Source organism: Phaethon aethereus (assembly GCF_964289735.1).
Source record: "Phaethon aethereus genome assembly, chromosome: 4".
Lineage (NCBI taxonomy): Eukaryota > Metazoa > Chordata > Aves > Phaethontiformes > Phaethontidae > Phaethon > Phaethon aethereus.
This window is the reverse complement of record NC_138578.1, coordinates 77968597-77983222: the sequence shown is the minus strand read 5'-3', so window position 1 is coordinate 77983222 and position 14626 is coordinate 77968597. Positions and strand designations below refer to the sequence as shown.

General features: G+C 36.2%; 1 protein-coding gene across 1 annotated transcript; it reads right to left on the bottom strand.

Moving 5' to 3' along the window:
• Positions 1–7619: 7619 nt before the first annotated feature.
• Positions 7620–13741, bottom strand: SPON2 (spondin 2; the record flags this gene model as incomplete). Its single annotated transcript, XM_081999303.1, has 6 exons — positions 13323–13741; positions 12298–12523; positions 11713–11936; positions 11253–11444; positions 9992–10166; positions 7620–7798 (listed from the first exon to the last, which is right to left on the bottom strand). Exons 1-6 carry the CDS (start codon positions 13488–13490, stop codon positions 7620–7622), a joined length of 1164 nt encoding a protein of 387 aa, XP_081855429.1. The 5' UTR covers positions 13491–13741.
• Positions 13742–14626: the final 885 nt, after the last annotated feature.

Sequence of the window (14626 nt, the reverse complement as noted above, 5' to 3'; positions counted from 1 at the left end):
TGTTTTTATGTATCCCAGTTGTACTGCTTTTGAAGGTAACTATTTACAAATGTATGTAGTCCTGTGGTCCTTCCTTGTTTGCTGCTTATCAGTGTATTTTTGAGAGAGAAAAAAAACTGTGAGAAAAGGCAGCTGGTGGTTACACATTTATAAATAATTACAGTATGTTCTGCAGAATGAGATAACATGAAAAAGATAACTTGTAAAATCTTTCTTCTTTCCCAGCATCTAGATTAAAGTTTTATTTTATACACATAGAAGAACATGAAACTGCAAAGGACCTCTCTGGTGCTTGAGATCAGCGCCCTAGATTGCTGTAAGAAACCACATTGGCTATCTCTTTCCATAAACTGCTTGAATTTCAACTTAAATTAACTTGTTAATTTATATTTCCCTTTTATTCTGGGTGATCATTCCAGAGATTCACTCGTCTTTTATTAAGAAACCTTGTAATTTCCAACCTAAATCATTGGACATTTGTATACACCTGTACAAAAGCCACAGGGACTACATATAAGGGCTGAAAAAAATATGATGAAGAAAGTAAAAAAAACTTGAACAATAAAAGAATCTGAAACTGATGAATATGATACCACAGGAAAAAAATAACAAAGTTATCACTTTCTGAATAAGAATTCTTTAGCTAAGGATGTCTTTTTCTTAGATACTGCCTGATAAGTTCTCTAAGGAAAGTTATAGAGTAAATCAAACAATGATTTAGGTTTTTATTTTTACCCTTTGTACTAATATAGACCAATCTATATGTCTGATGATGAACTCATTTACCACTCAAGTGTTCCTTGTCTTATAAACTGAGATCACTGTGTCTGAAAAGTTGGCCTCAATGTGAGAGGATACGTGGTCATTTTCTATCAGGGAGGATCCACCTATGGGATCATTTCCAGTAGGGAGGACCCATCTTTGGTCTCTTCCCCTTCAGAAGCTTGTGACACTCCTGTTGACGTTTGATCACTGACTCTCTCCAGCCCTGCCATGTTCCTCATCAGCACCTTGCATTTGCAGGTGAAATTCTTCAGTGATGTCCTTGAATGTGTCTTTAATGAACCTCTCAGTTCACTTCAGAATTCTGTCATCTTGACTTCAGGGTATGGGATATAAGCTACCTCTGCTGCACACACACACGCGATATACGTGGTATGCAGTGCCGTAGACAGGGAAAACACCATTGCCTTGCTGGAATTTTACAAGCCTTTATTTTGCTTGAAAAGGTGGAAGTTGGATTTTACTTTATGTTTTGTTTTCTTATACCTGTCAAATGCTCAGCTGCGTAAGTTACATCCTCAACAATACGCACATACCAGAGGATCATGACTGGCCCATTTCTCGTATTGTCACAGAATCATTAAGGTTGGAAAAGACCTTTAAGATCATAAAGTCCAACCATCAACCCAACACCACCAAGCCCACTAAACCATGTCCCGAAGTGCCACATCCACACGTTTTTTGAATACTTCCAGAGATGGTGACTTCACCACCTCCCTGGGCAGCCTGTTCCAATGTTTGACCACCCTCTCAGTGAAGAATTTTTTCCTAATATCCAATCTAAACCTCCCTTGGTGGAACTTGAGGCCATTTCCTCATCCTATCGTTAGTTACTTGGGGGAAGAGACCAACACCCACCTCCCCACAACCCCCTTTCAGATAGCTGTCGAGGGCGATGAGGTCTCCCCTCAGCCTCCTCTTCTCCAGACTGAACAACCCCAGTTCCCTCAGCTGCTCCTCATACGACTTGTGCTCTAGACCCTTCACCAGCTTTGTTGCCCTTTTCTGGACATGCTCCAGCAAGTCAATGTCCTTCTTGTAGCGAGAGGCCCAAAACTGAACACAGGATTCAAGATGCAGCCTCACCAGTGCCGAGTACAGGGGCACAATCACGTCCCTGCTCCTGCTGGCCACACAATTTCTGATACAGGCCAGGTTGGCCTTCTTGGCCACATGGGCACACTGCCGGCTCATGTTCAGCCGGCTGTCAACCAGCACACCCAGGTCCTTTTCCAACAGGCAGCTCTCCAGCCACTCCTCCACAAGCCTATAGCGTTGCATGGGGTTGTTGTGGCTGAAGTGCAGGACCCTGCACTTGGCCTTATTAAACCTCATACAGTTGACCTCTGTCCATCGACCCAGCCTGTCCAGATCCCTCTGCAGAGCCCTCCTACCCTCCAGCAGATCAACACTCCCACCCAACTTGGTGTCATCTGCAAACTTACTGAGGGAGCGCTTGATCCCCTCATCCAGGTCATCAATAAAGATATTGAACAAGACCGGCCCCAAAACTGAGCCATGGGCAACACTGCTTGTGACCGGCTGCCAACTGGATTTAACTCCGTTCACCACGACTCTCTGGGCTCAGCTGTCCAGCCAGTTTTTTACCCAGCAAAGAGTACACCTGTCTAAGCCATGAGCCCCCAGTTTCTCCAGGAGAATGCTGTGGGAGATGGTGTCAAAGGCTTTACTAAAGTCCAGGCAGACAAAATTGTCCAACACCTCCTCTGAATTATTCTTATAATTACCTTATAAAATGTCCCATTTGCATTTACTGTTATTTGGTTGCACCTATTATGTTACTGTTCCCATCCATTTCTCAGCACCATTTCCAAGGATCTGCTTTGGTAGGAGATGCATTCTGCTAGCTCTAGAATTGGCTCCAACATAGCACAAGAACATGTATTTTCCTACTGTCAAGGAAGAAGGGTCGACAACAACTCATCTTCAATATCTGTAACCTAAATACCTAAGATTTCAGCTTGGTCACTCTTACTGGATTATTTCACATCTGCAAAAGAAGGACTGATTCATGTTTATTGCCCTTCACTGCACCTGTCATCTAAGAAGTTGTTTCAATTAAAAAAGTGTCTTTGTTTAACACTGGCACAGGCTTAAAATAATCATCGGTTCAATCCATTTCACAGCATGAAGTATCTTCACAGAACTTCTAGCACAAGTATTAGTTCACCTCCAGCAAAATGCAACATCCCTATACTGAGAAAAATATTGTCAGACAAGGAGACTTGATTCCTTAAGTATTCTGTCTTATTCTTTGTCTCCATATGGTTAAGGATAGAGGGATGCAAGTTGCATCTTATGGCCATTGAATTCTTAGGATTCACAAGAGTGATATTAGGACTCCGTTACTACTTTAGCATTTATCCATCAGAAATAATTTTAGATTATACAGACTCTCATCTTAAAATTGTAAGAATCTCATCTTAAAATTGTACTCTTACCCCTCCACCACAGGGAAATCTTGACTGACATGCTCCTGCATAAATTCTCATGCCATACTATACCTGCAAGAAGTATAAGTTTGTCTGCAGATTGTGAGCTACTTAAGCAATAATCCTTTTAGCTTTTCATTGACTACTTAAGGTTTCTAAAATTCTGTGTTTCAATGGTAGAACACAAGAAGTATAAGGGGACATCACTTTATCCTTCACTCTGCCCAGACCAGTTGGGACAGACACATTAGTTCTGTGCTTCTTGTTAACAAATGCTAACATAGTAGGTCTGCTGGACTTCAAACAAATAAAAATAAGTTAGCCTCCAGGTGATCAGGTTGTCATGCAGCATATTGAGAGCTTTTTTGTCTCACGCACTCACAGTACCTGTATCACGGATACAACTCTTGCATACTAACGCCAGGATTAAACAGGATTCAGCTGACTTCAGAATCACTGTATCAGGTGTTAGATTTATTTTCTGAACATATCAAATTTTGTCATGGAATAGTCTGAGTTACTTTATTATATTGGATCATTCATGATAGATCAGATATTCCCAATGTACTTCAATTACCTGGGACTGGGAATATCATTAAATGGACTTTTTGCCTTCAATGCCATCAGGTACTCACTGATCTTTTGTTTGCACTCTAGTTACGTCCTGCTGGGGACAGTGCTTATTCAGTGGTTAGAAAGGCTGGCAGATGCTTCCCCTCCCCTTCTAGAAGTTAGGCACACATTGATTTCTGTGACCATGCTTAACTTTGTCAGTTGTGGCTAGGGTATTAGAACTATTTTTCAATGAATCCAAGACTGTGCCTTTTCGACAATTGCCTGCAACATTTCATAGGAGGCTTTGTGGACAAGATTTGGTCAGTTAGACTTGGCCTACTTATACAATACACTTATATAGTATAGAGTTGGCCCTCTGATACAGCTTCTCCTCAGTTGTGGAAAGGCATTATTTACTTAACATAATGGAACAGCACCTCAAACAGCAGTTAGTAAGTTTGTTTCACACACACACCCTGGACATCCATCCCGGTCATTTTTGAGTATTTTGTAGACCAGTATTTCTGCCCCCTCCTCTAGTCCACGTAAGGCTCACGCAGCCAACATTTATGCGATGGTACCAGGGAGAGCTTTCCAGTTTTCAGTTCAGTTCAGTTCAAAGATCACATCAGTCCCTCCTGTATCCTGACATCTACAGAAGTACCCTGTTTTTTTCCAAGTCACTAACCACCAAGGTGCTGAATTGAATGTCTGCAGAGAAGTCACAGCCCATAGGAAAGTATAAAGATATATATATATAGCTTCAGATGGCATCCCTACCTACCAGGATACAATCGGAAGAGCCTTCATGTGTTCACATATAACTGTCCTTAAATGTCTTAAGGTACTGGACAAGTTGTTGTCAGTAATGACGTACCCTATTCCACTATAGGAATTGAATGTGGTGTTCACGGTTTTTGTAGGAGCACAGTTCAAGTCTGTGGTGAATTTTTTGCTGCTACACTTACCTTTAACCATGTTTTCCATTCTGCAAGAATATCTGCCAAGGCATCAAAGCTGATTCTTCCTACAAAACAGTCTTGTTAAAAAAAAAGTTTTTACAAATCCATTTCAAGTTTACTCATAAAGTGTTTTCTGTGATTAGTTTAACCCAGAAATTAATTTGCCTATTTTCTTCCCTAAATCTCATGTATTTAGGACCACAACATCTTGGCTGCCAGCCATCTGTGACACTGGATGTAAGGGAAAAGGAAGGAAGAACTTCTCTGTGTTTCTTTGCTGTCCCAAAATTTTTAAGAAAAAATCCATGACTGTGCCGAAAGTAAAAGCCACAAGGGCCTAGCCATATCCACACAGGGATCTCATACATCACTAATCAGTTTAATAAAGATACGTTATGAAAAATATGCTTAATCATTAGAATGTGCTTCATTGTATCCACATTCTTGCCAAGAAATACGTCCAGCCCTAATGCTTGCAAAGGGAATACCTGGAATTATATTCATGGCCAAACATTATACAACCACAAAGACATCCTTAAAGAATGCCATATTTACCAAGGTCTCCTGAAGTCACTGCTTATAAAAAATCCCATACCCAGGTAACTGACTGGATAGGAAACTTCTGTTTGAAGGTATCTGCAATAAATATTAATTTATGTAAACAGTCTAAATAGAAACATTATTTATTACTAACTTGAGTTTCCTAAAGTGTGTTGGCTTCCCTTTCTACTCCACCTCCCACTCTCATCTCTTCTCCTTCAGTCTTCTTTGGGAAACTTTTGGCTTCAGGAGTTTGAGTAAACACTGGGACTGCCCCACTACCAAATCACGTCTTGTAGGACTGAAATCCTAGATGCGAGTTATGTATACAATTACAGATATTCTTCTACTGGACCTAGCCATTTAGTTGTTCTGGACATGCTTCTGTTAAGGAAGCAAACTTTAGTGTTTAGAGGGCTTCCACGAACGTTCCTCCAAGGATACCTTGTGGTTTGTGGGTTTGTTTTCCCTGAGTCATAGGTTAGACTTGCATTTGATTTCTGCCCATGACCTTTATTGAGTTTAGTGTATCACTTGTTGATCAATATATTTGAAATGAGTTCCTGTCCTCAGAGAGTATTTAAATATATACTATAACATATGCTTTTGTTTTCTGAGATGCTGATAACTATGTAACTATATAGTAAATAAGCTTAACAGAAAAGAAAACATAGAATGAGAAAAAATTAATATAAACATAAGAAAGAAAATAGTTGAAAAGACAGAGAAATTAACGAAAAAAAAAAGAAAATTATAGTTTAATAATACTATTTCCATTACAGAATGGAAAAAGAGGAACCTGAAAAAAATAGGTATAATAAAAAGAGTAAGAGAAACAATTTTGAAAAACAGGCAACAGTGAGAATCTGAAGAATGTAAAATGTAGAAATTCCTATACGTAGCTCTAACAACTGTGCATTTATCAGCACTTACAGGACCAACTTAGTCTACTCTGATAAAGTTTCAAATTTCTTTGGGTCTTTGCAAGATTTGTCTTCTAGGAAAAAAAATATAGAGAACCTTTTAAATGTTTCAGCCCTACAGAGAATACCCTGTGGTCCTTTAAGTACATAGTAGATTTTCTGATATTTGACATATTTCAAAAAGAACCTACTCAAATCAGCTCTCCTTTTCAATATCTGTGCTGTATATTGGTAAAATTGCAGTGTGCTGTAAAAGTTTTGTGGGCTGACTCTAAACATCTCCTACTGAACAGTGTTATTCCAAAATTCTTTTCCTAGTTGGTAGCCACAACTCTTTATAAGCCATATGTTACGTTCATTTTATAACAGTTATTTAAGCATTAAAACTTGCAGTCAGGAACAGTTTCTGACATATGGTGTTTTGTTATAGAACTCGGTTTTAGCTCATATTAAAACATCAGTAAATTTTATCTGTAAAAAGGTTAGGATGACACAAATAGCAGCAAACACATTTAAAGAAACATGAACACATTTATGATATATATAAAGACAATTATATAATTTATGTTATGGTCAACAGTGTTAACTTTGAGATAGTCATCTCATGAGGGACACACACCAACAGTCAGCCAGTTTTTAAATCTCAGCTAACACTTTTAGTTAAGTTCAGAGGTTTTCTATCTGAAAAATAGATATTTAGAATGTACAATATATTAGAATCCACACTTCTAATTTTTTCTAGTAATTTTTTTTGGCTGAGTGACCTCATGACAGATATTCTTCTCAATTTTGATAAAAAAAAAACAAAAAGGCATTTTCATGTATTCATAAGTCTCAAGACAAGTTTACTCAGTTATACTATTGTCTTAACCATACTGCAGACATCTGGTCACTCTGAATTATGTAAGTAGTTTCTGAATAAATGCATGTTAAGCATGTTTAGAAAGACAACAAAACTGCCAATAACTTACAAAACATAATTTAGAGAGAAAATTAATTTCTAGGTATAAACAGCTGTAGACTGGCAAATTACAGTATCTAAGAATGTTAGTAGTTTAGATTTTGTGATTGAAAGATTTTTATGTGTGAAGTACAGCCTTTTCAAATGTCTTCTTTTCTGCCACTAGAGGGTACTCCAAGAACTTACAGTATATTTATAGCAAGGATTTATTTGGGTTTTTTTGGTCTGTAAATGATCAAGTACTTTTGTCATACTAAATCTTAAGAATTTAACCCCTCAAAATCTTCATATTAAACAAAAGCTTTCAAAACCAGTCTAATATACCTTTTCAGCAAAATATTGCAGCATACCCAAATCATAAGGAACATTGACTGACATGTAGTTTAGATTCAGATAAACTTATCCTACTTTTAAATTATCTAAATTATTATCTTTTTTTATTTCAGACACAATTCTCTGGTTCACATCCTGTTTCTTCATCCAGATTTGGACAGGGCATTCCATTGTTGGCAGGTTGAAGAAGTACAAAACGAGTTCTGATCTTGGTCCCTGTTTTTCTGCAAAGACCCCTACAGAGACCCCAGGAAGACCATTGTGAAACCTCACAGTCCAGTGGTGTTTCTGCAATATACACAATAAGAAGGTAACTTTACATAAATTCATGCTTAAGGTAAATACACAGTTAGCAAAGCACTGAGGAATGATGATCAAATAGTGTCCTTTCTTATACAAAAATACATGTGATTTTCATGAAACCCATATGTTGTCTCATAAATAAAAGTGTCTGTTTTCAGCTCCTAAGCTCATTGACACTGGTATTATTATTATTGCAGCCTAGAGACTGTCTGAGGTATTATATCAGTAGTGCAGCATATTATCTATTGAATTGAAAACATAGAATTAGTATCAAAGAAAACTATGCTTAGAATAATTGCATTCAAATGATTGCATTAAAAAACATTTACTGTCAATTTTATAACCTATTTGCCTTTGCATGTCTTACTAAAACCACCAGGATTAAAGATTTTCTCTGGTTTATTTAGGTATATTTATATTTGTTTGCAGATAGATATTGTTCCTATAATTGTTCATATTGAATTCCATCTAACTTTTGTTCCAATTTGCTTCAGAAATAAAGTCCCATTTTTTTATCATTAAATCATCTTGCTATAGTTCCCTTTGCCACTGTCACTAGAGAAGCTTTTCAATACTAAAAGGGTTTTCAATATAGTTTTAAATTACTGCAAGAAAAGAAGTCAGAAACTCTAAAGTATTCTTCATAATGTGTACTTCCACTGAAAATACCTCTCATAAAAAGAGACTATTAGGTGACTATAATAGTCTATAGTCACTATAAGGTGACTATTCCTTAACAGGTTAAATAAAAATATTGCTTGTCACAGGAAATTGCATCAAAACTGTGTATTACAGCACTGGGTAAAACACTTGTGCACAAAACCAGCTTTAAATGCTGAACTGTGTGACTTCTGGTATAAATTTCTGCTATTACGGTGGAACTTGTCACTTCTGTTGTGATCGCTCATTCCCGTGTTTCTAGAGGGAATGGACACAGTTTAATCTCTGGTAATTCAATCTGTCCTTTTGATTCTGGAATATGTTTATAAATAGACTGATTTACTGGCTAATATACAATAAGTTGGGGATATATGTTTAAACAGTACTTTTTAAATACCATACTTCAAATGCATTGTTTTAAATTTATGTCCTAAAGAGGGCCAAATTTTCCTTTCAAATGTGGTGGGAAAGGCATGTGACTGAAAATGAGATACGTAGTACTCAGAATATGCCTTGTTTACTAATAGAAATACATTAAAACACTATAAATTGATAGAGAAATACATTTATTAAAGTGCAAATCATGCATTATCAGATATGTAGGGAATGAGATTTATTTTAGCAATTGTGAGGTGACTTGAACACAGAGCTAGAGGTATGAATCTTCAGACATACTGGAGAGACTCTGCTAGGAATACATTGGGGATTTAGCCTGTTGCTGTCTCTCAAATAGTATTTAGGATGTTGGTATTCTTATTCTTAATCCTTCCTCTTACACTTTGTAAAAATCCACTAGAAAAAGCGTAAAGAGAAAATCTCAATGGACACTGTCTATCTGCTATTTTTCCTTTAGAGCAAATATTATGTTAATTATGTATTTGTTAGTTTTGAGATTTGAAAATTACCCTTAAGACTGACTTGAGTCAGTAGTTTGCATGTCTTCCTACTTGAACAAGGTTATTAGCTAATATTTTTAAGAAAAGAACAATGAAAGAGAGCATTATTTTTGTTGTCAGGATGTATGTTTCTATCACAAATATGTCCAAATCAATTGAATTATATCCATTCTTATTGCACATACCTATCCAGCCCTCTGATCCTCAGACAATAATAGTTCTTTTGCTTCATCATCATGTAAAAACTTAAGGATGAGTATTTACTTCAAAGTTGCAAAGAATTTGGAAACTCTGATTCAGATCAAGTGTTGTTTATTTCTCATAAAATTCACTATGCTGATCTATGCTGATACTAAGGCTTGAGTAACCCTTACTGTGGGTATAACCCAAACCTTTGAACTATAGCTCAAATATGCAATTCCTTCCTTATTCTTCCAGGGATTCTTTTTTTATGCCAACTGGCTTGTTTTATTTCCCATGTGTGAGTCTGGAAACTATTCCTATGCAGACAGGAGAATATTTTGCCTAATCACCTATTTCATCCACATCACCTGCCAGATTTCCACATATTTTCTGAGTGAATGGAAATAATGGAATTGAGCATATCAAACTACTCACTTACCTGAGACAGAGTCTATTATTTCGTTGCTTTTAGCTGGAACATTAAGATAAGGTGCAGGAAGACCCAGCTGGTTTTTCTTTAATTTCACCATTGTTACTTGAGCAATAGGTGGCAAAGTTTTGAGTTTGGGATAGTAAAACGAGTTTGCTGGGTGACTTGGAGAGGAACAAGTGATCTGTGAAATAAAAAGGGGAACCTTAAAGAAACTATATCATATTAGTAAGAAGATAATTGTAAAATCATGTTTAGACAACACATTAATACTCTTTGGCAAGTAAAATGCATATAACCAGTTTCTATGAACCTCAGTTCACAAAACTACTGCTGGTAATCCCAGAATTTTTATGCATAATGATTTGAGACGGGGCACAATGAATTGTGCCAACCTTTGGATAGAGGACTGCGGTGGGAGGTACTGAAAACAGAGTAATGTAGGGAACGGTTTGATGGAAGGAAGTAGGTGTTATTATAAGGAAGAACACAAGGGTATTAAATAACAGTATTAGGTATGCTATAGCAACTGTCGTATGGACATAAGAGACCAAATGTATTGTTTTCCAGCTTCTCTGTTCCTTTTCTCATTATTCATTAGCACAGCATTTTGCTCTAGAAAAGCTGACTTTAAAGAAAAGATTAACTCAATGTTTATAGTATTCAAAACATTTGAATCAAAATCCTGTGTTCCCCACCACCCTTAAATGACAAAAGCAAAGTATGAGGCATATAGAATATCGATCAAGCAAAATAGATTGAAAGTGGTGTCACCACAGTAGCGATGAAGTTCTCCGCTCCTTTCCTTTAACTCCTTTCCCTCAGCTCCTTTCCCTCAAATGTAACAGTTTCAGGTTCCAGCAATGTTTTTGACTGAAAACACTTCCCCATATCAGTATTCACTACTAAGAATTTTCCTGTTTAAATACATATTTAGTAAAGCCAGAACTTTTGTGAATATTTTTATTTTTCCTGGTGTTTTAAGAATTGTTAAAAATTATCTAAAAATAGTCAGCTTTTACAGAAAATACTTTAAATTTAGAGCCAAATTCATCTGCAATTACCTAATAAATTTGAAAGATACAGAAAATAAACAAAAGCAGTAGGTTTATCAGCTATGTAATGAATCCATACATAGAGAGCATTAGCACTCTCAAATACTGAAAGCAGTTTCACAACAGTCTATCCTGTAGTCACAGGATAGTTGTCTTTTAAAGGGAGGACTCAAAACACATAGGTATGAAGTGCTATATTATGTACCTACACCTACCTCTGTAACTGTGTCCTGTGGAATAGTGGCAAAGTTTGGGGAGGAAAATGTGAAACCACTATCCGTTCCAGCGTCATATGGAAATAGATCTACTGATACTTCTTCCATCCAGTGGTCTCCTTCACAGAGATTTAGGCTGTCAATACCCACAAACCAGTCAGGGCTTGGAACAATTCGTACAACAAATGAAACCTAATGAAACAAAATGATCCATCAGGATTGTGTCACTTATTTTGAAATGCTCCAGTCCTGCTTATAGTAATTTTAACTTAAAATTTTTGAAAGAAATGTCATTATACTCTTCTGCTTTATGGAACCTGTACAGTGCTCCCTGCAATGTGGCATGCTTTTTAGTAACTCTTTGCATTATATTGTTCCTACAAGTGAGAACTCAAATATTTAATTATGGGTGCTAGTGACATAAACCAAACTTTTAAAATTAATATGTACATTTACTTACTAAGGGATGTCTTGAATGCACTTCTAATTCAGTGGAGGTTTGTCCTGTACCAGTGGAAATGGCAGGAGCAGAGAAGATTCCATGTACACTCTGAATTTTCTCTCCAGCTTCTTCTATTTCTTTCATTAATACCCATGCTTCACCCTTTTCAGCAAAATCACGTACACCATTGCTGGCATATTCATTTTTTTTCCACATGTTGTAGTCAGAACTATGAGTAACACCTATTTGAGTGAATACATAGCATGACATAAAAATCTGGTTTCAATTGTCCCTATTTCTTTAATTTCTCTTTTTTATTTCTGAGGTTAAAAAAAAAGTGTATAAAATGAATGAACACTAAAACATTTGGCTTATCACTGTTTATTGCAGCTGCAGCCAGTTGAAAACAGAAGTCAATTGAAAACAGTTGTGGATTTTTGAAAGCATTGTGGATACTTCAATTTTTGCATTCCATTCTTAATAACTTAATAAGCTACTTTTTCCCTTTTTCATTAGTTATCTTAAAATTGACTACTAAAAAGAAAAAAGATCACAGTGGTCAAGAGATTTGTCTGTTCTTAAAACTGTATATACTTTACTTACCTAGCATTGATGACCACTGTGCTGGGGGCCTGTAAAGTGGATACTGCTTAGGAAAAGCAGTCTGACTCCATTTCCCTGTGAAGATTATGCTGTACTTAGCAAGTTCCTCTGCTGTGCAAATAGAATCATCACCCACAGGCAAACCGCTGGCATAACCGAGTACTGTTAAAAGCAATGTCCAGATAACTTTACAGGAGCAGTAGACAAACATCAAGTTTTCCATTCCCTTCCACACAAAAAGAAAAAAATATGTTAGCCATATTAGTCACTCTAAATTCAAAATTGAATAACAGTTACCTAATAAAATGTAACATATGATAAGTTATAACCAAAAAGAAAGAATGTATCTGAAACACTAAAAATTGTTTTGCTTCTAAAAACATTATTATAATGCTTTCAGATTCAATATTTCCACGCTATATACTACAAATCTGTAACTCTACCTGGGACAAGTGTTTCTAATGAAAATAAAAATATCTTAACCTTGTCCATAGTACTACCTCTGAGAAAAATCTGTTTCTGATTTTCTTTTGAAATCTTATTAGAGTCACATCTTGAATTAATTAGAGTAGCAACTGTTTCTGTGGAAAACATTAGTGGTGTATTTATTCTTCTAAAGATCAAATTGCAGGTTACTTTGCCAAAAGAAATGATTTATTTTAAATTTGTGTTCTACAAAGGCTTTTTTATGGCATAACATTTCAAGTCAAATACATTTCATATTTACATAATTTACTTTGCTGTTATAACTTGTGCATTAAAAAATACTTTGTAATTGCTTCAGATTGGTTAAGCTACACAGTTGTTAAAAACCAATATTTTTAACAAGTTGCTGTCATAGATTGTGCAAATTTTATTTTTAAATTAACATGGTAACTGCATCAGACTATTGAACTCCAGCAATTGTTCAAAATAACAGCCTTAAAAATATATTTTTAAATGCTTTTGTCCTTTGAGAAAACTATACAAATATAACTAAAATGCTAATAATATATTAATTTGTAAAAAGAGCTGTGTATACTCACTAAATATTTCCTCTGGAGCACTGGTAGGGGGAGAGCACCTGCTTTTGCTGGCAGCTGAGTTGGTCTGCAAGAGAAGACAGTAGGAGTCTTGCTATTTATGCCTGAAGAGGGTCCCTTTGGTCCAACAATTATTGTAATCTTTAGACTTTCCAGGTTTGCAAAAAGCATGCCATCTTCTTGTCTGCAATCTTTTTTGATGGACTATCAGAGGTTTCCTCTCTGTCAACTGGTTCAGGTTCCTATCAGAAGATTGTGATGCCGAATAGACGAAATGCTTTAAAAAAATACCTTGGATTCTTAGTAACAGTTCGCCTTTTCTGGTGCCTTTACAGTTCTCTGCTCTTATTAATGCCTCCAAGCTATACAAATGAACTCAGTCCAACACTGAGATAGTTCTCGTGAATACACTTTAAATGAGAAGCATGTTTTCTTGTAAGTTTTATTGTCTGACAGATGCTCCTTCCAAACATTTACAGAGAGCTTGCTCACTCTCACACACCATATGTATGTGTTCAAATAAAAAGGGTGAGGCAGCTAAAAAGTCAAGAGGAAAAAAAAAGTTACATTTCATAATTGCACATACTCACACAGACTGTGTCTCCTGCAAATATGAATTAATTTAAAGCAGTACAGTGTATATTTTTGTGTTCTACAGTACCGTATGCTGGATGATGAAAGGGCTCTGTAACATTGTGGTTTCTTTGGAACGAGTGGTTTTGGGAAGCTCTGAGATTTTTCTTAGCTGTCTTCAGAGTAAAAACCCCAAATAAAAATCTTATCATTACACTTAAATCATACATCCTTTGTAGCACAGTACATATATTTACATTGCTAAAATTATTTAATTTGTCTATGAAAAATTATGTATAATACGGTAACCCAATTAAGAAATAATGTTTAATGTTTATTTTAAATTATTTTCCCCTCCACCTTTCATATAAGATAAAAAAAGGGCTTTGTGCCATGCTTATAAGGTTAACAAATGTTATTGTGGTTGATCAGCAACGGAAGTTAAGTTCAAAAGTTTACAGCGAACCATGAAGAAAGTCTTTCATAGAGCCTTCTTTTGAAATTGTGAGGAATTTCACTTAAGTATTTCCACAGAACTCTAATATGATGGTACAGCATATGGAAAAAAAACCCAGTTATTTTCCAGATGAAACTCCCAGGCCATCATAGGTATATAACTTAAGTGACACACTATTGTCCACCCGGAGGGGGTTACCAAACAACCAGTTTGAGCTTTGTGGTACTTCAGCTGGAAACTTCCCTTCTGCCCCTTACCCCATGGTAAATCAAAAGAA